Source organism: Antechinus flavipes, chromosome 3 (genome assembly GCF_016432865.1).
Source record: "Antechinus flavipes isolate AdamAnt ecotype Samford, QLD, Australia chromosome 3, AdamAnt_v2, whole genome shotgun sequence".
NCBI classification, from domain to species: domain Eukaryota; kingdom Metazoa; phylum Chordata; class Mammalia; order Dasyuromorphia; family Dasyuridae; genus Antechinus; species Antechinus flavipes.
Genome location: NC_067400.1, coordinates 581,347,486 through 581,374,215, shown reverse-complemented (window position 1 = coordinate 581,374,215; position 26,730 = coordinate 581,347,486). Strand labels below are relative to the sequence as shown.

The 26,730-nt window shown below is 37.9% G+C and overlaps 1 protein-coding gene across 9 annotated transcripts in view; it reads right to left on the bottom strand.

Moving 5' to 3' along the window:
* The window catches only part of HNRNPR (heterogeneous nuclear ribonucleoprotein R), a 62,733-nt gene that overhangs the window by 6,132 nt on the left and 29,871 nt on the right, over positions 1-26,730 (bottom strand). For 2 of the 9 annotated variants that reach the window (XR_007952266.1, XR_007952265.1), the window contains exons 12-14: positions 23,338-25,056; positions 3,482-3,528; positions 1,247-1,367 (exon numbers count right to left, since the gene is read on the bottom strand). Coding sequence is in view for 1 of the 9 variants with exons in the window: in XM_051988279.1 (XP_051844239.1) it covers positions 25,043-25,056 (14 nt within the window). In the remaining 8 variants the exon portion in view is untranslated. Of the gene's footprint in view, positions 1-1,246; positions 1,368-3,481; positions 3,529-22,077; positions 25,057-26,730 lie in introns of those variants that run through there. The other 7 variants (XR_007952268.1, XR_007952269.1, XR_007952263.1 and 4 more) reach the window with 7 other exon arrangements.

Genomic DNA, 26,730 nt, shown 5'->3' with positions numbered 1-26,730 from the left:
TCCAGCCCCCCTGGAAGGGTCAATACCTACCAAAGATGCTACCTGACCACACGCGGTTTTTCAGAAGTAAAGGTAAGATGTCCTTATCCATCCAACACTCCCGTATCCCTACACCACCAATGGCAGCGCCTGCTGTATTCAGGGGCACAGTACCAGGAGCAAAGAAAATAGAAGGCAGGCCACAGTCACCCTCAGAATCACTTCTGAACCAAGAATCAGCAGGTAGACTGGCCAGATTGCTAACAGCTACCACAGCCCCCTCCCCACTCTCCTGCCCCACTCATCTGTTCTGGGGTGTGGGGATGGCCCAGGGCCAAGGCCGGCAAGCCCAGGCTCAGGTTCTCTCAAACCGGACCGGTTCAGATCCCGGCTGGTGGCGACATGGACACACACGTCTGCTGGTGACGGGCCACCTAAGTCCAAGGAGGCTGCTCACCAAGCAGGAGGGAGGGAGGAGAGCTAGTCCTCTTCCTCCTGTGGGCATCACAGCATCCACTTAACATTACGGAGCTCTGCCAGTGAACAGCTACATTAGGTAAATCAGCTTCCTTCCCTGGGTCTCAGTCATCCCCTCTTCCAATAAGTGGGTGGAACAGCATTACCTGCAAGGTCCTTTTAATGTTCTACATTATACTACATGAAACCAAAGGCATTAACAAAGAGAAATGGACATATGTGTGTGTGTGTATGTACATACATTCACACACATACACACACACACATATATATATACATAAAACATATTATATATACATACATATTACACACATATCTTTATATATATGACAATCCAGTTCCTTTAGAGATGAGAGAATGTGCCCAACATTATACAAGTAAATGGCAGGACCAAGCTTTAAAACTAAGCCTTAAGACTCCAAACGCAGTCTTCTTTCCACTTTATTCTCTTCCAAGAAACACTCAGGGTTTCCACCAGTAAATTCTACTCTAAAGGAAATGTGTTCAAACACCTTTCTCATCTAGCAATTCCAGAGTTTGTTTGGATTTTAGTTCATTTAAATTTCAAAGTATTTTGCTTGATGGGAAAATGTGCTAAAATTTGAGTCAATAAATTAATTTCAATTTTTAAAAAAATCCATTAAAGTCTTGCTCTGATGCCTAATCACGATGCAGAGCCGACCTTGAGTTCTCAATGGCTAGACCAAAGAGATATGGCAGACCCTATATCGAGCTTGGAAAGGTTCCCAGGGCAGAGTTAACAGTAAATGTATGTTATTTAAGAACTAACCTTAGCTAATGTGGCAAGAAGATCCTCATGAATGTAATGCAGGGTAATTAATTTTTCTGACATCTTAATTCTGCCAGACCATATGTGAAACAGTAGTGCTGGTGATCTCCATGAGGAAATCCTAGAACCCAGAATTCAGGAGACATGTCACTTAACTACATCAAATAAGGCACACCATGAAAAGTACTAAAGCACTAAATATGTTACGTGTAAACATTTCTAATCTATACAACTTTATGAAGCAGGTCAGAGGGGTAAGACTGCAGTATAAAGATTAGGGATGGTTTCTCAACCTTTTAGGGGTTACAGACCTTTTGGCTATCTAAATTCATTCTCACTATATTTTTATATACTTTTTTATCCTAATTATGAGTTAAAGATGTATGAAAATAAAGATATCATACTGCAACATATTTAACATATATAGGACTGCTTGCCATCTTGGGGGGGGGTGGAGGGAGGGAGGGGAAAAAACAAAACATAAGCGAGTGCAAGGGATAATGTTGTAAAAAATTACCCTGGCATGGATTCTGTCAATACAAAGTTATTATTAAATAAAATTAAATTAAAAAAAAAAAGAAAGAAAAGAAAAGAAAGATATCATTTTGTTCATATGTAAGTTCACTGACTCCATGGACCTTAAGCTACAAATCTCTATTAATGGGTCTTCCATTATACCCTTGTATCAGAATGCAAAACACTATATTTTAAGTAAAAAAAAAAAAAAAAAACATTTAAAGGACAGACATCAGCAGGACTGGATGGAAGATAAATGGTTCCTGGCCCTAAAATATGTTAAATGGTTGATATTAAGATCTCTGTTCTGTTCCAGAATCACAAGACCTAAATCTCAGATTATCTATTAGGCCCCTCTTTCTATATAAATTAAGCCAGAGATTTTTTTAAAATCTGTTTAACTTCTTTTATTTATTATTATATATTTTTTATTTTATTTTATTTTTATTAAAGTTTTTTATTTTCAAAACATATGGATAGATAATTTTTCAACAATGACCCTTGCAAAACCCTATGTTCCAAATTTTCCCCTCCTTCCCCCCAGCCCCTCCCCCAGATGACAAGTTGAAAGCAGAATTCTGTCTGTGGTAAAACTTTTTTTTTTTTTTTAATTTGCTGAGGCCATTGGGGTCATGTGATTTGCCCAGGCTCACACAGCTAGGAAATGAGTCTGAAGCCAGATTTGAACTTAGGTCCTTCTGACTTCAGAGCCAGTTTTCTATCCACTGTGCCATACAGCTGCCCCAAGCCAGAGATTTCTATAATTATCTACTTTAATAAAACTGCACCCAAACAACTTAAGTCATTGCCATAACAGCCATGTAGTCTCAGCATTAAAAGATTTCATTTTATATTCAAATTAACAAGAAAACAAATTTAGTGGTTCAACGTATTTTTTAGCCAACATAAGAATACACTGAAAAATCAACTTGCACAAATTAACCATTGCCAGTCACTTTGACTTAAAATAATTCAAAACCTGAATATATAATTTAAGGTCAAACAATGACTGGTGATGTGATTGAAAAGCATCAGTCTTGGAGATAGAAGACCTAAATTCTAATCAAACCTTTGCCATTAACCAACTCTGTGAACTTGTGATCTATCACCTGTCCCTCTCTGAGGCACTTTCTTTCTCTGTCACACAAGAGGTTTGGTTGAAGTAGGTGGTAGCTGAAGTTCTTTCCCAGTCAAGGTTTGGGCCCTTTCAAACAGCTCTCACAATCTTTTATGGTTCTTACAGAACAGAGATCAGAAGCATTCCCTTTTAAGATATGAAGACATTTTCTCTTGTTTTTTCTTTATTTGTTTTTGTTTTTTAAAAAGGTCTTGATTCTGGGTATTTCTCATTGAGACATTTGGTACTACATTCATGGATATACAAGAGAAGTTAATTAAAATATCTACTATTGCTGATGCTTAAAATACACAATTTATACTTTTTAGAGTAAATGGCGGCAAAGTAGAAAATTAAAGAGGAAAAAAGGACCTCTCTAGAGTCATCTGAAATATACTTCATACTATGTGCTCTATAACGCTGTCCTCTAAGACTTTGTACTCTGAGATAGCTACTAAACAAAAACTGAGTTAGTAGTGTGATCTTCTGTTAATAGTTATAAACAGACTAAAACATCAAGATGTTTGAAAAAGAAAAAAAGCCAACAGAAAACTCTTCTATAGTTGATTTAAAGCATGAAAGAGGTAAACAAAATAACTTACCAGTTATTTAGATCCCTAAGTTTCTGATGTCTTGGACTGAAGGATGCCTAAAATGTATTTAAATAAATGACAGAAAGAACATTTTCAAATCAAAACCCCAGAGCTAGAGGACTCCCAATGTATTTTCCCAAATCAAGGTAGACTTGAAATAGTCTCTTCTGACACAATGGCATTAGGGATCCTAAAGTATTTTTTTATAAATTCCTTAAATCTTTGAATGGTTTCCCAGGGAGATTTCCTCCTCCAAAGGTTGCTATACCATTTTGAGGAAAGGCAGAAATTTTAAGAATTAGAAAATAAAGCACTTCATCTCAACAAACATCTGCCATGGAAAATGCAAGAGAATGTGGGATGGGAAGAGCCACAAAATAAAAGAAAATTTTGAAGCTCCTTTCCCTCTAAGGTCTTCTCAGGACCATTTATTGGATTCCACTGGGGTCCCCTTACATCAATGAAGGTCCAAATACAACCAAGGATTCAGACTGTCAACTAACCCTGAGATCTCAACTTCCTACTAGGCCTTTTGAAATATGCTAGGATTCAATCTCCTAGAGGAAAAAATTTACTCTCAATTCAGTCTTACAAATATGCACACCACCAATTTGTTGGCTAACACTTTAAATTTTAAAACTAATACGAATGTAAAAGCAAAGATATCCCATGAGATTGAAAACTTTGAGATTAGTGAGCCAGATTACAGCTTTGCACCTATAAACTTCTTTCTCCCTCCACGTCACTAATACACAAGTATTAAAAAGATCAGGGATCCATCAGCATTCTGCATTCCTCATGTTACTTTTTTGGTTATCATTTCAGCCCTCTATCTTATTGACCTCTTATCAGAATGCCCACCTTCCTTTACACACACTTCAGGTCTCAAAGCAGGGAGACCTTCCCTGTCCTGCTTGTTAATGCTCTAGAGACAAGAGATCTGTTTTTGGATCGAGTCCTCCCTCATAAAATGGCCAAGGAATCAACCTCTACTGAAGTGCTCCCTTTCACCTAAGTACATCTCAGCGTTAAGGGGATCATGACATCAGAACACTCTGGACAAGCTGGAAGGGTTTCCAGCTTATACATGGCGGTGGACTTTTTGTATGGAATGCAGGGACCTGCTTGGCTAAGTGAGAAAACATTAGTCACCAAGCGAGCCACAATATTCAAAAATTTGCAGGTTTCAGCAGTTCATAAGCAGAAGGGTGATGATTTCATAGGCACAAAGAACACCCAATCAATGAAAAACAAAGATCCTTTGAATGACTGAAGTTGTTCAATTCCTACTTTGCTGAGGACCAAGATGCTGATGGAACCGTTCCCACCTTAAGGTGGGACTACTGTCCACAATCCTGGGGCAGGGCAACATGCCTTAACCTTGGCAGCCAAGTAGATTGATCTGGGACCCGGACCTTTGGGCAAAAAAGGGGCTAAAAGCAATCTTTGGGTTTCCAAGGGAGAACTCGGAACATGCTAGGTAAATGTCCTTACTTTTGTAAGCTGATTTTTTTTTTAATCTTCCCAGAACTAAATTTTAAATATTCTGAGAACTGTTTCTACCTGAGGGAACTAGAATAGGATTTTGTTAGAATGGTTTGATCCTTTCAATCTCTGATCCACTTTATCAGATGCCAAATAGTGAGCCTGGCCCAGGTCTATAAGTGCCTGAAGGTTGACAAAGCACTTTTCTTACAACCCTGTGAATTAGGCAGTAAAACCAACACACAGGAGGAAAAAAACCAATTCACAGGGGTGGAGAAGAACACTGATTCTCATTTAACACTGCTAACCTGAAGATAAAGAAAAGGACAAAGAAGAAAGTAGCAAAGCAATCGCCTAACTCCTCCATCCTCAGTTCATCCCCTTCTCTCATGTTGGCCAGAGCACCTGGTCTCAAATATCCCTCCCCTGCCTGCTCCTCACTCTTCTTCAGAAGAGGTGCGTTCTCCTGACCAAGGTCGCAGCTCCAGACCTGGTCGTATCATCACTATCCTCTCAGCTGCCTACAAGCACAGCCTGGCCCTCCCTCCCCCAGCCTTACACACTCTCTCACCTGATGCAACATCCCCTGCTATCATCCTGTCTTTTCTGCCCTCGTTGGCTGACAGAGCTCTCCAGCCTGCAACATCACTTTTCTGGCCCCTGCAATCTGGCTTTCCCAATCCATCATTTCCCTGACATTGCTCTCTCAAGTTCAGAACTCTCATGGCTTCAGAGGTCACAAAAGGAGTTAAATAAGAAAAAGGGTCTGAAAACCATTTTGCTTTATTTTTATGAAGGAAAGGGATGGGGAAAAATTATGCTAAGAACAAAGGAAGAAAGGAGGTCAGGAAAAGCGTGTTCCTAGTGGTTTGGCTGCCAATTCTGCCATTTCTCAGTCCTCCTGTTTCCCGACTACTACAACTGTTCAGCACAGAATCCTAGAATCTCCTCCTGTCTCTACCAGGTTGTTGCTTTCTCTATTTTCATGCTCACTAATCATGGGTATCCCCTCTCTTCCTTCCTTCAATGATACCTCTATAATCCACCCCAATTTCTCTCCTGCCTTCCAGCACGGATTTCACCAATTGCCTGTCCTTCAAATTCAACATGGCCAGAACAGAACTCATCCTCTTCCCTCACAAACTATGCTCCCAGCCCAACTTGCTCCCAAGGGCACCACTGTCTTCCAAATCCCTCAGGCTCACATCTTTGTGTCTTTGACTCCTCACTTTCATCACACTACATCACCTGCCAAATGGCTTCTCCCTTTACATCACTTAATTTGCCCCCTTCTCTCCACCTGATTCAGCCATCCCCCTGGTACAGGGCCCCTGTTAACCTCTTACCTGGACTACTACAAAAACTGTTCACTATCCTATGTTATCCCCACTCAAATCTAACCTCCACTTTGCTATTTTTTATTCCTAAAACAGTTTGACCTTCTCACCTGTTGTGTCTAAGATAAACTTTCATGCCCCCTGGTTCAGCCTTTTAAGGCACTGCATAAGTTCGCCCTCCCTGCCTTTGCAGCCTTCTTACTGCTCGCTCCATGATAACATGCTACTGAAAGCTCCTGAAACTGCACCCTTTCCCTGGCTTTCCCCCACCCCAGAACTCTCACATAACCTCCTGCAGGCCTTGGGGACCAAGATCATCTTCCAACTCCTCAATAGTTTATACTGGCTACTTCTAAGTTATCTCCATTAGAATAAGAACTTTTTCATTAGCCCCACTAAAAGTTCTTTAATAGCAGAGTCACATTTCTCATTTTCCTCAATTCTTAGGTTTTGCTTCTTGGCAAAAGTCAAATATTTCTTCCAAATCCAGGTTTTATTCATGGCACTAACTCTTGGAACATGGAACCATCTACTTACAGGGAGAATATCAGTTTGAGAATTAAGAGAAGTGAATGCTGGTCTTGGCTCCCACAGAAATCAGAAGAACTATTCATCTCAGCCTCAGAGGGACTTGTCTCAGAGTCAAGTTCCCACCAGGTCATTCAGGTATCAAGTAAGATAATGAGCATTTGAACTGTCTTTTGTGTTCTGTCTTTATAATTGTTCTGGGAGTAATAGATCTTTGACTTGACATCATTTTCCCTTTAAAAAGAGATTCTGTCAATTTTCAGATGATGAAATTGAAACTATTACCACTCATATGAAAGAGTGTTCCAAATCATTATTAATCAGAGAAATGTAAATTAAGACAACTCTGAGATACCACTACACACCTGTCAGATTGGTTAAGATGACAGGGAAAAATAATGATGAATGTTGGAGGGGATGCGGGAAAACTGGGACACTGATGCATTGTTGGTGGAGTTGTGAATGAATCCAACCATTCTGGAGAGCAATCTGGAATCATGCCCAAAAAGTTATCAAACTGTGCATACCCTTTCATCCAGCAGTATTACTTACGGGCTTATATCCCAAAGAGATACTAAAGAAGGGAAAAGGACCTGTATGTGCCAAAATGTTTGTGGCAGCCCTGTTTGTAGTGGCTAGAAGCTGGAAAATGAATGGATCCCCATCAATTGGAGAATGGTTGGGTAAATTGTGGTATATGAATGTTATGGAATATTATTGTTCTGTAAGAAATGACCAGCAAGATGAATACAGAGAGGCTTGGAGAGACTTACATAAACTGATGCTAAATGAAATGAGCAGAACCAGGAGATCATTATACACTTCGACAACGATATTGTATGAGGATGTATTCTGATGGAAGTGGATTTCTTTGACAAAGAGACCTAACAGTTTCAATTGATAAATGATGGACAGAAGCAGCTACATCCAAGGAAAGAACACTGGGAAATGAATGTGAACTATTTGCATTTTTGTTTTTCTTCCCAGGTTATTTTTACCTTCTGAATCCAATTCTCCCTGTGCAACAAGAGAACTGTTCGGTTCTGCAAACATATATTGTATCTAGGATATACTGCAACATATCTAACATATATAGGACTGCTTGCCATCTAGGGGAGGGGGTGGAGGGAGGGGAAAAATAGGAACAGAAGCAAGTGCAAGGGATAATGTTGTAAAAAAAAATTACCCTGGCATGGATTCGGTCAATATAAAGTTATTATAAAATAAAATAAAATATATAAAATAAAAAATTTTAAAAATTAAGACCCCCCCCCCAAAAAAAGAGATTCTGTGATCTGACTTATGAATGGTCTGGAAGCTATAAGACAAGGGATCCTGTCACAGATCTATCTCCTTCTCACTGTGTGACACTGGGCATGTTACAGCAGGAAGGCATGTGTCTATAGGGTGCTGTCAATGGGGAACTTTCAGACTGTAGAAAACGGACTGGTTAGCTCCTTGCTTGCCTGAAGCATCTTTGGAGTGGATCTTCCCCAAAGTCTGCCGGGCTCCATGACTAGAGCTGGGATGGTCACATCCAAAGAAGGTACATTCCCCCAAAAAAGGGAGGGAAAATTTGTGTACACACAATTGTGTGGAGGAAAATAGAAGGAGAATATTACTCTCTCTCTTGCTGAGATGGAAATTTTAAAAATTTAGCCACCTCAATGATACAGGAAAATGAATTATAAAGTATTCATTTTTCTGCTCACTTATAAGTACTGTATTCATTGATAAATGGATTCCATTTTGATCTCATACATGTCTTTTTAAAAAATAATATTGATAAATTAGCCATTTGAGGGAGAAAAAAAAAGAAATCCCTTCCATAATATAATTGATAAGCAACCATTTGGCCTCCATTTGAAGATAATCAACGGCAAGGATCTAATGAGTGTTAAAAGTTGGAAGACCTAAGTACCCCAACTCTTACAAAGTCTATGTGACCATAGGTGTACACTTCCTTTACAGGGAAAGAAAAAGCACTTACAGCAAGCATTACGTGAACATAGTTCTCTTCATCGTCATGTTCCATCATCTCCTAATGCAGGCTATTTTAACTTGGGGCAGGCTTTAGCATTTGCCTCCTCTAAGCATTAATGATGCTTACACAGAACCAGCCAAATGTTTCTTCCAGAGAATCCACATAAATGTGCCCATTTAAGTAGGAACTAAACATGACTAATTGAGAGCCTCCAAATATTTGAAAAATGGTGACTGAATCTCCAGCCCCCCAAACCTTTTCTTTTCCAAAATAAAAATTTCCCAGTTCTTTTAATAATTCATTTATGACAAAAGTTTAGACCACTTACTTGAGATTTCACCTCCAGACCAAAACAAATAAATAGATCAAATCCTTCATATAAGTATTCAAGAACTGTCTAAACTCATTTCCCATGCTAGAATTTGTAGCACAACAAAACAAATGAGCCTTAATTAGGCACTAAGAATATGGGGCAGGGGAAGTAGGAGGTCGTTTGAGAGGAAGTAATATTCTGGCTATGTTATTTGTTGAAATGTTATCTAACTTGAATATTTTTGCTGTATCAGTAGAATGGCAGACATGAGTCATTTAGGAGAGACCAATCTTCTCCACTCCCACACACATCTAGTTTTCCTCACAGGGAAAAAGACCAGGTAAGATTATTCTTCAACCCAACTTTAAGAATCACAGACTTACACACAACATTAGAGTGAGAAATTTGAGAAGTTGGTCATTCAATCCAATCTATTTATCCTTAACAGAGAAAGAAACTGAGGGATTAAGAGAGAAAGTATCTTCCTCTGGATCACACAGGTAAATTAGTGGTGGTACTGGAGGAGGGACCTAGTCTCTGCAAGGTGCACCCAGAGCTCTTTCCACTATGTTATACTCCCACACCAACCTGCTAATAGGCTTTTATATCTACACACATATCACGGTCATGTCAGAAGCAGAATGTGTTCTCAAATTTTGCCAGTTAATGAGCATTTGCTGGATGTCTTTTATGCAGAGAATTCTATTCAGGGTTTTGGAAGATGAAAAACATTGAAGAAAGGACAGGCTCTCTACCTGAAAATCTAGCTAAAGAGCCAACTCTCCCCCCTTAGGCACATTAAAACAAGACATATATAAAATAAAAAGACAATGTGGCAATAAAGCAATGAAGTGCCTAACAAATGCTGCTATCAGAGCAGAGAAGGCATGGAAGAGAGGGATTATCACATGTTCAGGAAACAACATACAAAGGCACAATACTAGAAGTAAATATGTTTTAAGTAAGGGACAGCAAGATGGTTAGCTCGGACAGGATTCGTTTTGGGTAGTAATTACAAGCAAGGCACACAGGAAAAAGGGAGAAGACCACAAATAGGGAAATGCCATATGTAAAGTCATAGTAGAAAGCTAATTGTGTGGGGGAGGGGGAACAAGGAAAAATAAGAATAATTTTGGTTTCAAATTAAGGTTCGTGCATCCTCTAAAACCAAAGCAGATGCAAGAGATGGTATGTAAAACTTTCTTGGGCAAAAAGGGGTGGTGGATGGAAAAAACCAGTTTAAGTCCTGCTCTAGGCAATCAGAACAGAAAGAACATGAGAGCCAGATGGAAGAAGTAGACCAGGGAATATGAGAGCTTGGTAATAACATGAATGATATCGATAATGACAACAGCTAGCATTTATACAGGTTTGCAAATTGCTTTTTATACACTTTTTTCCTTTGATCCTTATGACAATCTTATGAAAGAAGTGTTATTACTATCCCCATTTTGGAGACCAGGAAATTGAAATCTAAAGGATTCATCCCAAAAGTGAGTGACTGACTGGGCAGACTCTGAATCCAAGTCCCACATGACTCAAATCCAGGGCAGCAAAAGTGATGTATCCATCACTCAATGGAGGGACCTCTAAGGAAGGCCATAGAAAGATTCCCTGTCAAAGACCTAAAGCCTTGGGGAAATGCTTTATAAAGTTAGTCACGAGGAAGCAAGAGTGTCAAGAAGAAACAAAGTACAGACAGGTAGCAGGATGTGGCACTGAAGACATCAGAGGAGAATTTAGAGCTCATTGGTGTTAAACGCAGATGGGGGACAGCCAGGAAGGATTAGAACTACTAGGGGGAAAAGCCATTGTTTCAGTTTTGTTCTGTGGTTTATTGATGATTAACTGTGAAAAAGCATTAACTGCTCTTAGTTGGCGTTTTGATTCATTCGTTATTGGAACACAAATGGACTGGTTCTTCCAAGCTGGAACCCCCTGACCATTGTCCTGTCTCCTTGGAAAACCGCGGCAAATGCAGAATGTACATGATCATCAAGGAACCCAGCAAGTTAGCCACGCAGCAACTGGAAAGCAAGTTGGGAGAGTCCCTAAAATGCCAGCGGTCAGCACAGCAGCTACCAGGCCCCTGGCCTCTGTCAAGCCTGGCCCCAAAACTTGTGTTCAACAGAGTGAATGGCAGGAGGCCACTGGACTGGTTCCTACAAGTAATAGAGGATAACCAACCAGATCTCCATCAGTAGTTTAAGCAAGCCAATAATCCTGAAAGGTCTAAGAAGGATCAATCTGGAATAAAATTAACAATGTCACTCTCAAATAGTGTCTATGTTTATAGTGAGATATAGAAACTATAGGATTTGGAACAATTAAAAAAAAAAAACTTTAAAGATCATTAGCCCAATTCTCCACATTTTAGAGACGAGGCAAGTGAAATCCTGAGAAGTTATGTGTTTACCAAAGTTAAATCTCATAGGAACTCTGCAAAATATGATTTGGGAAAGATAAGTTTGTATAATAGCTACATTGATGGCATAGCTCCAGCTTTGATCATCAGTACTCTACCTCAAGAAATAAAAAATCAGGATGCTGCTACTCAACTCCTCTTTACATCACGGTATCTTAACTTGGGTATCCATGAATCTAATTTTAAAATATACTTCAATAATAACACATGAGTAGGATTGGTTTCCTTCATAAGTTTTTTATGCATTTAAAAAAATTCTCCTGAGAAGTGGTCCACAGGCTTCACCAGATTAACTGCCAAAGGACTTCATGACACAGAGAGTTAATAAGATCCCCTCCCTTATGACATCTCCACCCTTTTTCCCTCTTGATAAAGTTCATTTTGATTCTGGTTATTTCATTATCTGTGATCTTGAGCACAGGCCTATTTATTTTTTCCATCTTGGGAAAGTTACTTCTTTCTGGGCCTCAGTTTACTCATTTGTACAATGAAGATATTCTCAAACGAATCTTAACAGAAAAGTGAAATGAGCTGTGTTACCTGTTACTGACTCATGGGACCTCGCCCCTCTGTGGGCTTAGCTCCCCCAGATCTAGAACAAGAGGGTTAGAAGAGAAAATCTCCAGGATGGCTCACAGGACTCATCCCCTTGAAGTATCAAATGAAGATAATGACTTTAATTGTAATGTTCAGGCTAGCTTTCTGGAGACCTTGATCTTAGGAGGAGGCAGGAGAACCACCAGGAGAACGGTCAAAAAGTCTGTCTTCCAGTCCTTCTTAGCCCTTATATACCTTATTGTAATTATATCATAACAGCATACTATCTGTGTGTGAATTAGAGAATCATTAAATCACCATGCTAAATATATGTGAACTAAGAATCACCACCTCATCAATTCCACTGAGTTAACACCTTGTTTCAAGTATACTTGTCCAGAATTCCAGTCCTCTACACTTAACCAACAAAGAAATGTAAAAAATGGGAATTACTAGGGAAGACATAAAATCTGAAAGAAGGAACTATTACTACACCCAAAAACCAGTGCACCAAAAACACTTTATATACTTATAGTCACCACATATAGCTCATGAAAGATAAAGGGGTCAAAGACTGTCCGAAGGATGGAGATGAGAAGTATTTAAATGGATAGAAAGTGATACTGGACCTTCACCAACACAAGGAACTCCAGGGTAAGGAGATATGCCCACCACTGCAGGACCCCACCTGTCTTAAGACAGATACTTAGAGCACTGAATGACTTACTAAAGACATCACCTCTACGGACATTGCACTTTAGGGTTTGCAAGATGTTTTTCACCAAATATCTATGAGATGAATAATGCAAAGATTAGTATCCCCAGTTTATTAATGAAGTAAATGAGGCTCAGGTAGTGGTAAGTAAAGAGTTGTGATATGAACTCAGGTCATCCCCCTGATGTCAAAGTCAATGGTCTGCCTCTTACTGTGTGAAAATAACTTGCAGAATAATTTCCATATTTTCTCATAAACCAGAAATACACTCCAGAGAGGAAAGCCAACTCTTTGATCAATCATATATGATATTCTGAGACGATCTATGTCTGTATCTATAAGTAGATATAAATTAGTAGATACAGACATGTGTAGAAGTATATAGTCATGTATAGATACAGACATACACACACAACACACACACACACACACACACATTTAGAATAAACCTTCAAGTTTCTTCACACAAGTGTTATACAAATCAAATCAGTATTTAACTCTACTGATTATAATCACCTCAGGAGCTACTCCTGAATTAATCCGTCTTTTTCAAATCCAATAAAAAAGACATCAAGTTGCCAGTTTTTTACACAATAACAGGAAAAGAGAAGGAATAGATAAAATTCCTTTCAGACTATAAGAGCTTTAGCAAGCAATGCTATCTTATTTACAAATTGGAGGAACAAGGAAAAGATTTTCTTTCAGATCTATGGTTAGAGGGGAAAGTTCATGATCAAATAAGAATAAAAAGGTCAATTTTGCTTATGTAAAATTGCACAAACTAAAATTACTGGACAAACAAAATACTAGCTAAAATTAGGGGGAAAACCAATTAACTAGGGAAAAGAAATCTACAAGTTTCTAATGAATCATTCTCAAAATAGACAAGGAAGTAATTCGAATTTAAAAGAATAAAACTCTTTCAATGGAAAATGCCATCCACATCCAAAAAGATAACTATGGAGACTGAATATGGATCAAAGCATAGTTTTTCACTTTTGTGTTGTTGCTATTGTTTGCTTTTTTTTCCTAACTCGTGATTTGTTCCCTTTTGATCTGATTTTCTTGTAAAACATGACAAACATGGAAATATGTTTAAAGGAACTGTACATATTTAGCCTATATATATATGTATATATATGTATATATATGTATATATATGTATATATATACATATATACATATATATATATATATATATATATATATATATATATATATATATATATATATATATATATATATATATAGATTCATTCCTGTCTTGGGGAAGGAGAAGGTAAAGAGGGAGAAAGAAAAATCTGAAACACAAAATTTTACAAAAATGATGTGGAAAACTATCTTTACATTAATTTGGAAAAATAAAATACCATTGAAAAACTTTTTTTTTAAAGCCTAAGACCCTTTCTTCAAATGATAAATGTTCAAAGGCTATGAAATGACAGTTGTCGATGGAAGACATTCAAGTTATTAATACCCTATAAAAATTTTCCAAATTACTAATATCACATCCATCATATTGGCAAAACAGGGAACATTCATTAACGTACTGCTAGTGGAGCTATGAGTTGACAGACATTCTGGAAAATGGAATTATAGTCAATAAGTGACTAACCTGTGCCCCTTCAATCCAGCAACTATACTACAAATAGATCAAGGGAAAAAGAAAAGGACTCATATATACAGAAATTTTTATAGCATCTTTTTTGTAGTAACAACTAGAAACAATGGATTAGGCAGAATCTATCAGTCAGGGAATGATCAAAAGAATTATGTTATCTAAGTATAATGGAATACTATTTCATCCCTAGAAATGACAAAAGAAAGGGTTCAGAGAAACTTGGAAAGACTTGTATAAACTGATGCAAAGTGAAATGAGCAAGATTGAAAGAACAAATTAGAAACAACACTATAAAAACAAACTACTTTGAAAGACAGTATGCTGATCAATGAAATGTCTAACAATAATTCTAGGACTAATGAAAATGGATGATACTTATCTCCTGAGAGATGATCTATTCAAGAAGTATGAGATATATTTTTGACATATAAAGTAGATAATTTTTTTGATTAGTTATGTATATTTTTGCTGTTTTATTTTTCTTTTAAAGTGCGGATGGGTGAAGAGAAAAAAATTTAAGTGTTTATTAAGTGAAAAATGAGAAAATAAAAAGGTCATTTTCAATATACACCTCGATGGGAAGAAAAAATAGCCCAATGAATTATGAACAATTGACAACCACCAGCTTTTCATTTTATTTCCCAAGTTCAATTACACAAGGACTAGATTCTTAATTGTGGCTAAAAATCTTAAACCATCACATACATGGTGAATGTAAGCAGAATATAACATATTACCAATAATGACATGGAAGCAAGGAGTGTCACAAACAGGAATCCAGGGAATGTATGATCAGAAATAAAGGGATAAACCAGTCATGTAGCAGAAAACAGGGACATCATCAGATCAACAGGCAGACAGTAGGATAGGGCCATTAAAAGATCTGTCTTCTAGCACTAACAGGGAGAGATCTTATACAGAGGGTGGGTTTATGGTAAAATATGGACAAGACTCACAAAGGACAAGGTGTAAAAGAGTTGTGATCATTACTCTGGGGGAGTCTAGTATGCACATGGACCACGAACCACATAAACATAGAAACCAACAACATTATACTAGAAGCTGTACAGCATGGCTACCCCAAGAATTACCTTTCAAAACAGATAGTCTTTGGACTTTCTTCAGAAGAAGCCTTCTCAGAAGGACTCTTGAGAGGAAAATTCCTGCTCAAAGTCAAATGACCAAGGTCATAGCACCTGAAAGCTCCACTTGGTTTTCAGTGGCTGTAGTAAATAAGATAAACACTTTTGGAGGCACTTTTCTGCTCTCTAGTGGTTGCTTCAGTCACACACAACATGATTATGTATACAAAATAACTGAAGATCAAAGAATAACTAGAAACAAAATTGGCTTTGCTGAAGAACTTTGTCTTAAGATCAAAAAGATGATTCGTTGCCTGGATCTATCTTCAGAACACCAGGGTAAATTACCATGTCCTAGGCACCACAGTACTTGTCATTTAGAGGAAAAAGCACCTGACTCAAGAGTCATCTTGGATATTTGTTAGGTGTACAACAAAACATGTCTATTTCTAAGGGGAAAAAAAAGACAACTAAATATTTGCATTTCCACATATCGCAATGGCTCAGAATCAGAAGGGACTTCTCAAAGACCTCCTAGTGCAAAACATGTTCCAGAAATGGACACTTCTCCTTCAAGAACCCCAACAAGATGCAATTCATGCCATTTCCACATGAAAACCTCCAAAAAGAGGTCTTCACTGTTTCCCAAATGGGTCCATTCAGTTTGGGGGCAACTCTACATCATAACATCTGTAAGCCTCAGTTTCCTTTCCTGTACCATGGAGATGAGATGATAGTAAAATCTATGTGAAGTGTGCTTTGAAATATTATAGCGATCAATTATTCCCATCATTTCTTATCCTGAGAATAAGCTGAAAAACCACTTCTCTACTACACTTCAACCCAATGTTCAAGTTGTCTTCTGTGCTCAAGAAAAAGAACAAATGGACTCTCTCCCATGGCAGCCCATTCAAATTCTACTTTAGGATAGATCCCTTACCATTACCATTTCCTTCTCTTCTCCAGGATAAACTTCCAGTTCCTTCCACCAATTTCCACATCACCAGCTACAGTTCCCTTCCATTTAGGGCTTTTCTCCTCTGATTTAATAGCAATTTATCAATGAACATCCATTTTAAAATGCACCAAATATTTCAGATGTGGTTTGAGCAAGGTAAATGGCCAGCTCTCTCTCTCTACTTTACTCCCTTCTTATCTAAGACTGGCACAATAGGTCCCATTTTTATCCCACTAGCATCAGCAATGTGTGTGTGTGTGTGGGGGGGGAGTTTGGAAGGAATCACACTGTGCCAGAGGCCCCCTAAGAGGCAGGAAGACTTGGGTTCGAATCCTGTCTCTGCAACAATGGGTTGGGTAACTGTAGGCAGTTTCTCTTCTTCATCTCTTCTCAAAGCCACAAGTGGCAGAGATTCTGACCTACACAAGGAGTTCTTCACCTAGGAAGGTCCCTTTGCCAACGTATCACATCTGTGTCCTTATTTTGTGGGCATGAAACCACTTATCAAACATAGAGACTACTTCCTTTCTGAAGAAAACAAACTATCTACTTTTCTATTGGGAAGATAGTAAAGGTAAATACTCCTGGTGGCCATTGCTACACTTTATCTCAGGTTGTCAAATCAGGCTGTTTTGGTGCTGAGAACATTATCCTTCAGAGCAACAAAATTGATACTTTCGATTAAAATGGAACCCAATATAATTTGCTAGTAAGGACAAGATGTCTCACAACTCGGGCTATTTAAATTGGAAGGTTTTACTGGAAAAGAACGTTACTTTTGGAATCTTGAGTTACCCTCCCCAAAATTACTATCAAAATCTATGCTAGGGATTGGTTTTGGTTCTAGGGGGTGCTCAGCAGCTGCAGTCTTACCATGGCAGCACTTCCCCCCAAGTCTCACAGACTAGATACAAAAGCAAACACAACTTAATGGTGAGAGTGAGAAGCTACTGTTGCTTTTCATTCCCTGATCTCCCAACACTGACTCTCCTAATTGCACACCAGCTGGGGCCAAGTTCTAAAATCTAAGCCCAGGCCTTCACCACACTATCTCCACCCCTGAAGGAACTTATCATTTGTTGAAGGCAAATGCAACTGCGGATGTTTGGAAAGCATAAGCTGCTTTTCCCAGGGGCTACCACTTGGTTCTAGAGCTGAAATGCTGAGATAATATTTGATCATACTTGATGTCCTCCTGAAAAACCCTTAGCAGCTTCCATGGATATCCACTGCCCTTCCAATTTCAGTACTGAATAATGAATCCAAGTGAATGGAAATTCCTAACACTCTTTCCTTAAAATCTTCAACTCTTAAGCAAAGAATTGAGCTTAGGAAGCCATAGAAGTACCTACTTTACTATGTGCCACGTCCTGTATGAAGTGCTTTAAAAAGATCTCATTTGATTTCCAGAACTGAGGAAGAAACTGTATACAGACCACCCTCTGGACAAAGTCCTTGAGCCTGAATGCTCTGGAAGAGCAGCTTTGCTATGGGCACTAAATGGGATATTCTGCAACTTCTTCGTACTTTAGACCTTAAAGTTCCTGAGGCAAAATAACTTTAGTTACCTGGTGACTAAGCATTTGGTGATGAGCCTCTGCAGTCAGCAAAGTATGGTCCAAAAGAATAGAGTCCATTACTAGATCTGAAATGGAAAGCTTTCCAAAATGGCCAGGTCAATTTGACAAACATCAACTAAACACCAATAATCTGTGTATGTGCGTGTGCGTGTACGTGCATGTGTGAGAGAAGAGACAGAGAGACAGAGGCAAAGGAGGGATCCAACAACATATTCTGAGAAACTCTAAGGGAAAGTCACTTCCCTGTAGGAAAAAGAGTATCACAATGAAGGTTTCATGGAAAAGATGGCACCTGAGCTGGCTTTCTACATGATGTGAACTCCACATACCTTGGACAGCCTGAGATGAAGAGTCTTAGGAGGAATTTGGGAAGCAGGGGAAAGTCCTGTCTGGGTAGAATCTAAGTATGTGACAGAAATTATAAAAAAATAATGTGGCAAGGCAGGACAGGTCCAACCCTAGTTGGTCTCAGCTGCAAAGATAAGGAATTTGTATTTTATCCTACAGGCAAGTGAGCCAATAAATGTTTTTGAGCTGAGTACATAGTAACATTTGGACATTAAAGAATAATTTGGGCATATTTATGTTGGGAAGAAGTGTGTCAGATTAATATGCCCATTGGCAGAGCTTTTTGAAATCCAAGTCACCTCCACGTCACATTGAAAACACTAAAAAGCTACAGATGGGGGTTATCAGACAATCCAGACCTAATTTCTGTGGGGCATAAGGTCCAAATTCAAGCAAACAAGTCCATCAGCTCTGTCTTGGGCAGATCCAAGCCTGACTCTCTAGAAGCAGATTTCTGAGTGAGGGCCTTGGCTTTCCCACAGACAGGCTAGGGACACAACCTAGGACGAGCCTCTTTTCATCACCAAAGTTTGTGTCTTATGCATCGTCACCATCATCCCCTGCAACCACAGTTAAAAGAGAAAGAGGTTCCAAGTCCAGGTTTGCCATTTATTAGTAATGTGAAGGATGGCAATTCTTTCCACATCTGTTTCTTTACCTTCAAAAAGGGAGTAATATTCAGACCACCCAAATTACAGATGTACCTGCAAAGTGCTTTTAGTGTTTACAAATACTACTAGCAATTAAGAAAAGAATTTTACAAAACGAGGTCTGTTCAATATTGAATTATACAAATTATACAACAGGATCCAAAAGACACATTTACAAGGTTATCAGAACACTGAGCAAAATATTATGCTGAGTTATTTCAGAGTAAACAATTTTCTGAGTCATACATATGGAAAAATGGAACTTTGAGATGATTTCTTTTTTAGAAAACTTTTTTTAGGGTCCATATTCTTGCAAATGAGTCAGAAAAAGAGGCTAAACATTTATGTGCTTTCAAATTATTAAAAATCTGAAAAATCAAAACACCAAATGGCAGCAAAGTATTGTACCAAAGTATTAGGAATCCTTACACTAAATTAGAAAAAAAAAAAAGTTTCCCCTCAGGGAAAAAAGCAGTTGTAGGAACTTGAGAAAAAAATTCTCAAGGGACCTGAAAAGTCCAAAAGATTAATACTGATTCAAATATACTAAGTAAAATACAACACAGTATAGATAGAACAAAATACAACTATTCCTTTTGTTTGACTTTTGTCTTTAGTATAAAAATAGATGTCAGTTGTAATTCTAGATGTTTGCTATATTTTTTGGACATCTAGTGATCCAAAGAAATTGACAAATTAGATTAATAAAAGGAGACTGATTCCTCAGTTTCTTCAGCAAAATCTCATTATTATACAGCTCATTACCAGGTAAGACTTGCCTATATCTAAATTAAATTGTTCCCATTAAATATAACTAAAGACACACAAGGTTAACATGGATAAACCTGTAAGCTGACTGTAGGTTGTGTCCTAAGATGCATTAAGAGAATTCACTATTTTTATAAATACTCCACAGAATTTAACCTTAAAAAAAAAAAACTGCCATTAAAATGTTTGCTTAGTCAGACAAAATTCTTCTCCCTATATGACACTGGATTCATGTGCAATATGGCATTTAACCCTGTGATTCATCTATTTAAATAAAAACAGAAAATCATTCTAACCTACAATAAGAAGAGATGTGTCAAAATGATACACAACTGATTGAAACTGCAACAGCCTTAAAAATATTTTCTATATTCTATCTACCTTTTGCCTAACATTTTTTATGGCGCAAAACCAGTTGAGACCTCAGATCTGACTAGCAACCTCTGAGAGAAATGAAAGCTAGGCTGCACTGACTGATCTGACATTTTACAAGATTCTTGATTTAAAGTTTACGTTCATCTGAAATCAAAATCGACTATAACCTCATTCCATCAGGGTCTTTTAAGACAGACAACACACTATGGGGATTAGTTGGTGATTCTCTTATTATGCCTAGGTCAGGGACAAGAAGATTAAGGCCTCTAATGAGGTTATCTATAGAGAGAAGGTAGAGCTCTAAGTATTGAGTACTGTGATTAGGGGTGTGGACATCTGCCTTATGAGAAGGTGTAATCTATATATCTTCAGGGGTAAAGGAGGAATCTCAGAACACTGTTCCCGGTAAGGGCCTCTGAGGACTATTCTCATCCAATGTCCCCAGCCTCCAAAAAGAGGACCCTGAGGTCCAGAAACTTACTCTCCAGTTCCTAATCAATAATTCTGTGATCTGAGTTGACTTGTTAACAAAGACAGGAGTAGAACCAGAACAGCAGTTTTCAGTGTCACACGCTGAGAAGGAATATGAGGTATATTGACCAACAAAGGGTAGAACTAGCAAGATAGAGCCCAGGACTAGTTTGAGGAAGGACTCATCTTCCCAAGAGTCAGAGTAGGAGGAAGATTTCCTGCTCATTCATACCAAGGTTTTCAGGAATCTATTTATATCCTGCTCTACTCCTCTCTTCCTTCCCACTACTACAATGATTACTGGTTATGTTCATATGCCCATAGCTACAGGACTTTTTGTTAACATTCTCTGTGCATGTTTTAGAGACATTCTCCTCATACATGTAGAGTAAAAGACTAGAAAAGTGTTAGAGAGATGGAGACATGGTAATATCAGTACATATCAGGCAAAGTCTAAATAGGAAGGAATCAAGAAGCTCCAAAGATAGTTCAAGTGCCGATTCATGCTTCCTTCCTCTTCCATAGGGATTTGCCTCCCTGATGTCAGCTCCAAGATTCATGATGGCAAGTTGGTCCAATAAAACACTCCCAGTCCCCTGAGGTCCAACACTGTTTATTAGAACTTACATCATTTTATCTATAATCTTGCACTTAACCCTGAAATTTTGTTTCATTCCAACTTTGCTACAGTATTACCTAGGTTTCTATCTGGACACTTTCTCTTATTTGTTTCATTCCGAAAATTAAACTCATTGACAATTTCTTTCTCTTAAAGCCCATTAAAGTGCATTTTAAATAATTAAGTACACTATGCCAGTTCCTGATTTTCAAGCATGTTTACCAAGGGTTAGTTACTGAATAGAAAGAAATAATAGGACCAATTTAAAAAAAAAAAAAAAAAAAAAAAAAGGTACTACCCATTAGCAAGAGGGAGAAAAAGCAACATCTCTACTCCTGATAAATATCCCTACTTCCTCACCCCTTTCCATGCTACTCCCCTATGCTGACCATTCTGTTCTGAGAAGTACCCTTGGCCTCTCCCCTTCTGCTCCCAATACAGTAATATGATCAACATAAGGCACAGCAGAAAAGGCTGTGGGCCTGCCACTGGGAGACCTGAGTTTAAGTCACACCTGACCCCTTATGCATATCAAAACACTTCTCACCCCCAAAAGTATTAAAAAATTCTATCTAGCTCACAGTTTTCACCAAAGTGTGGGGTTATATAGAATGGTGAGCTAGGATTTTCTTGAGATCCTCTCCTTAAATCTGTGCCTTATCCCAGAAGAAACAAGAAAAATATCAGAATCAAATTTTGAAAGTGGAAATTTCTACCAAAGCCACCATCCTAAACACTAAAAGAAACATCCTTTACAAAAAAAAAAAATAATAACCCTTTGTCCCACCCCAAATCACCAGCACAAACACTTTGAACATAAAATGTTTTATTAAAAAAAATTAAACATTGTACAGGTATTTCAATACAGTTTGTACAGATACATAAACACTCTACCAAAAACTACAAATTTTGTTGAATTTCCTCCCAAGAAGATAGACATCTGTAAATGGCCTTACTCTCCAGGCTTTCCCAATCACGGGATGAGTGTGCATGCCAGTCAAGCTATGTTAGTATAGGCTTTTGGACCACAGCCTACCAGTAGCCTTTTTAAGAGAATGAAATGATTTCACTACACTCAAATAGGACTTTACCTTCATTACAACACAAATGCTTTACTGAACAGCTTTGTCCATTACAAGCCACTAAGAGAATTAGTTTAAGAAAGATAGCTTTACTAGGCTTGTTTAAATACAGTAAAACCCTTTATTTATGACAAGAATGTCAACTAACATTTGATTATAGTCAGCATCAGGTGAAATTTTATTAGGGCAAATATCCCAACAAAACAGTTTTGTATTTTCCATCTCAGGCAAAATAATAGGTCAGCAGATTGAATTGTTATCTCAAAGCTTATTTATCTTGTAGTAATGACCTTATTGCACAATTACAGTGATGAAGGCCATGTTTGTCTATGTGCAAACATTACATACATGACATATGTTGTTTTCTGACTGACCATATTGTCTTCAGGCAGTCCCTTCCCCTGTCTGAAAGCATGCTTCCTCATCAGTAAAACAGAGATGATGCTTCCTGCTTTGTGTATTTCAGGGAGTCCCTATGGAAGATGCCGAAGTGCTAGAGAAATGCAAGTTAGAAAATAATTTCTACACTGTGCAATGCTCCATTCTTATATTTTGAAAATACTTAGAAAACCATGTTGAAATGCATGAAGTTTATAAGTATTTCCACCATCTACTACTATAAAACTATCCCTGAGGAGCAACAGATTCCTTATAGAAGTTGCCTTTTATAAGCTTTCCTTTTACAACATACAGAGCTGTAAAGTGGACCGAGAAGAAAGGACAGGTACATAGCCACTATGTCCCAAAAATGCATAGGAGAGTGTCACAACCCTGCCAGGGCTCTCCCAGAACCTTCTCCAAGGTTCTTCTCCTTGGATTTCCCAAAACCTACTGAAATATGCACTTGGAGCTGATGTCCAAATAAGTTAAAGAGGGAATGAAAGTCATCTCAGAATAAGGAAGCTAGGTAAGATGAAGAAAATACATTAGGGCTATCTTAATTCAGTACCAAAAATGTGATTTTATTAGTATTGATATCAAAATCACCTCCATTGAAGTCTTCCTTTGAAGCAACATGGTAGTGTGGAAGTGACCTGGGTTCCTGAAGGCAATGCCAGGCAAAGTGCAAGCTCCGGAAGGTCCTGGCGAGCTGCAAACACTGAGCACGGGCCCAGCGGTGAGCTGGGCGTCTGCCATCCAAGGACCCGCCTAGCTAAGTTCAGAGAGCCTCATTACCAGGTTAGCCGCAGGGTGATCGTGAATGCGCCAATTCATGAAGACCATCTACTGAAGCATAAACAAGGTGCAATGTGCATTGGTGGAGACAGTACCCACAGCCACAAAATCACGGAATCTCCTACTACTGACAGTGGGCCCTGCCCAACCCCAATCATGCTTGGTTGCCACTCTTCCCCCAACCTCTCCAGGATTTGTCTCCTTTTTGGTCCCCCATCACCATCCTGGATGTCCTGCTAGGAGGGCAAAACAAAGGCTTTACTGTTCAGAGTTCCCCTCCTGAAGACATGAACAGGTTCCTCTCCCCCCACCCAAACACAACAGGACCAAGAACAGTAAGAAGCACAAAACAGAAAAGATGATAAGTAGAGCCTTAGGAGAGTTAACTACCCTATTGGCCAGCAAAATTTGACAATATTACAGTGAAACTGGGTGAAAGTGCATTAATGATATTACTGTTAAATATTGTAAATTATAAATCTGTTTACATTTTATAAGTCTTATTTAAAAAGTGATCCCTTTTCATTGTTAATTCTAATATACCCCATAGTCATCGTGTCCTGGGAGTGTCCTAGAAAAGACAAGTTGTTTAGTTTGTGATGCTGTCTATAAGTTATATAAAATGCCTTGCAGATGTCAAAGCATTGTATGTCAATTATTATTATTAGTGATTATAATGCCATCAATTTATCCCACTGAACTTCCACACTGTCCTCAATATAGATGATTCACACTACTTTTTCTAAATCCCAAATTTATAAATCTGTAATTTCTACTTACAAACATGAATGAAGAATCCCTTCCTTTTGGAAGGTTGACTGCAAAAAGCCAATTTCTCTACTTTTAAAACCAGTCTCTCAAACTAAATCTTCAGGATATCACTAAAATAACTAGCTAGTGGTCACATTTGCATGAAACAGCAATGGAAAAGTAAAAAGGAATCACAAGATAATGCAAATGTGTGATAAGCCATTCCCACAGATCATTTGAGTGGGCAGAACATCCACCGCCAGCCCTACTCCATCCCATCTTTTATTTTAGGATGACAGCAGGGAGGCCCATGAAGTCAAAAATGTTTATCAATGTCCTGTCCTAAGGCACATCAGTGAAAGTACTGGGATTAGTCTCCTCTAATTCCAGTCTTAAGACTCCATCACCATTCTGCCCCTTATTTAAACTGCTTATTAGATTGTAAATTTCTTGAAGACTGAGCACTCTACATTTTGTATGAATTGGCAAATACTTCATTCAATATTATATAGTGTGTGAGTCCTCACTAAATTTTTACAAACTGCTGACAGCAGAATAGTAAAGTAAGTATGAAAGTCTCATTTTTCTACATACCCCATGTAAATTACCCAATTTAAAGGGTTTGGGTATTTCCCCCACCCTTTGTGTCCCTTTACTGATCAAAAAATGAGAAAGAAAAGTGCTCTTACCAACAACTCCATTGGTATCGTCCCCAGCGAACCCCACCTAGCAAGTCGACATCATGACATGTCAGGTCAGGGCAGCCTCAACCACGCTTCCCTGATAGTCAGGTGATAAAAGGAAGGAGTTAAAACAGGAAAAGTACACTTGCAGATTTCTGGATAACATCTGAAAATGATTTTTTTATTTTATTTTTTTAAAAATACAAACGTAAACCACTCAGAGCTTCTGGTAACCTCCAAAACAAGAAAAGTTTGGGCTTTTTTTTTAAACTTTAAAGCTGTAACCATTTCAAATTAAATCCAATCCTTATCAGATGTTCAGTTACTGGCCAACACCAAACTCATTTATGTATTATTTTAAAAGTTTAGTGTTTTCACTTCTAAAGTAAGGAAGGCAGTCAACTTCAAGTATCAAAACAGACTGGTGCCTTATTTCATTCACACCTAATTCTGGATTCTTAAAAGCTCTAACCCAATTCACTGGGGCACATTAAAAACTACTTAATGCCTAAGTTAACAGAAGCTCCCCCTTTTAGAGAACATGGAAACACTTCTAAAGCCAAAGTACTTCCTATAAGGCTTTTCAGCTACTCATAATGAAACTCTTTTTCAAGATTCACCAAGAACATTACAGTGCTACTGGTGTTCTTAAAAAACACTAATAAGTGTAGATAATAAAACCGCTTTTTATCAAAGTTTCAAACGGTCTTTTTCACAACTGACCTAACATATCAATAGCCTTATAGGAAGTATTTTTGTAAATGGGTTAAAAATATAATGAATGGACTTAGGCACGTCACCCCAATAGGAAAGAGGCAAAAGATGTAATGCACTTTGAGGAATACAATTATAACACCACCACATAGCTATAGATTAGGAATGGGATTTTTGGACCCTATTCTTTTGAATCTAAATATGTAACTGATTTTAAAATGCACTTTCTTAGACTCTTTCAACTTTTAAAAGATGAAGGTTCATCTTTAAGGTCAATTTGTCTAGTATAGAGTTTAAAGTCACATTAGAGAAAAGTTGAGTACAAACTTATTGAAAGCAATGGGCTTTCATGATGCAGATTAACCCCAACAAATTAAGAAAACTAAAAACAATTATGCTGAAATACCTGTGTAGTAATTTCAGTATTAGGAAATTAACTATAGGAACATGATGAAATTATCATTCAAATCTTTTGAGACGACTTTTAGAATTAACAAGAAATCTGACAGTATAATAAATATTTTTTTTGCTTTTTTAAAAAATCAAAATACCTTCATATAAATATACATACATTGAAACAACTGCTATAAATGAGTGATCAAATAAAAATTAGCATTCCATTACTAGAGGGAGTTGTAGGTCAGTTTCAAGATATACAACAAAATCTGCCTCAGTATAAAGTAAAACCATTTACCAGATACACACTTTTTTCCCCCTGCAGTAGATTCATGGTTAAAACTTAATTGAGCTGAGGGAGAAAAAGGAAAAGGCAGCAAAGGACCAGGAAATCAAATTTCTCAGGATTTATTCATCACACAATTTGCAATTTTAAAAAATATGCTAATAACAAAAATCCAAAATGGCATCTTTCCTTACTTAACTTCCAGTGTCATATAATTACATTTTGTTATTACTGTGGTATCTTTGTGAAAACAAGATAGATTTTCAAACTTTTAGATCTGTTGTCTTATATACGGAATGCTGCTTGCAGCACTGAGTGATAGAAACTTCCCCCAAAAAGGGATGTCTCTAAGTGAAATATATTAGTTCTCCACAT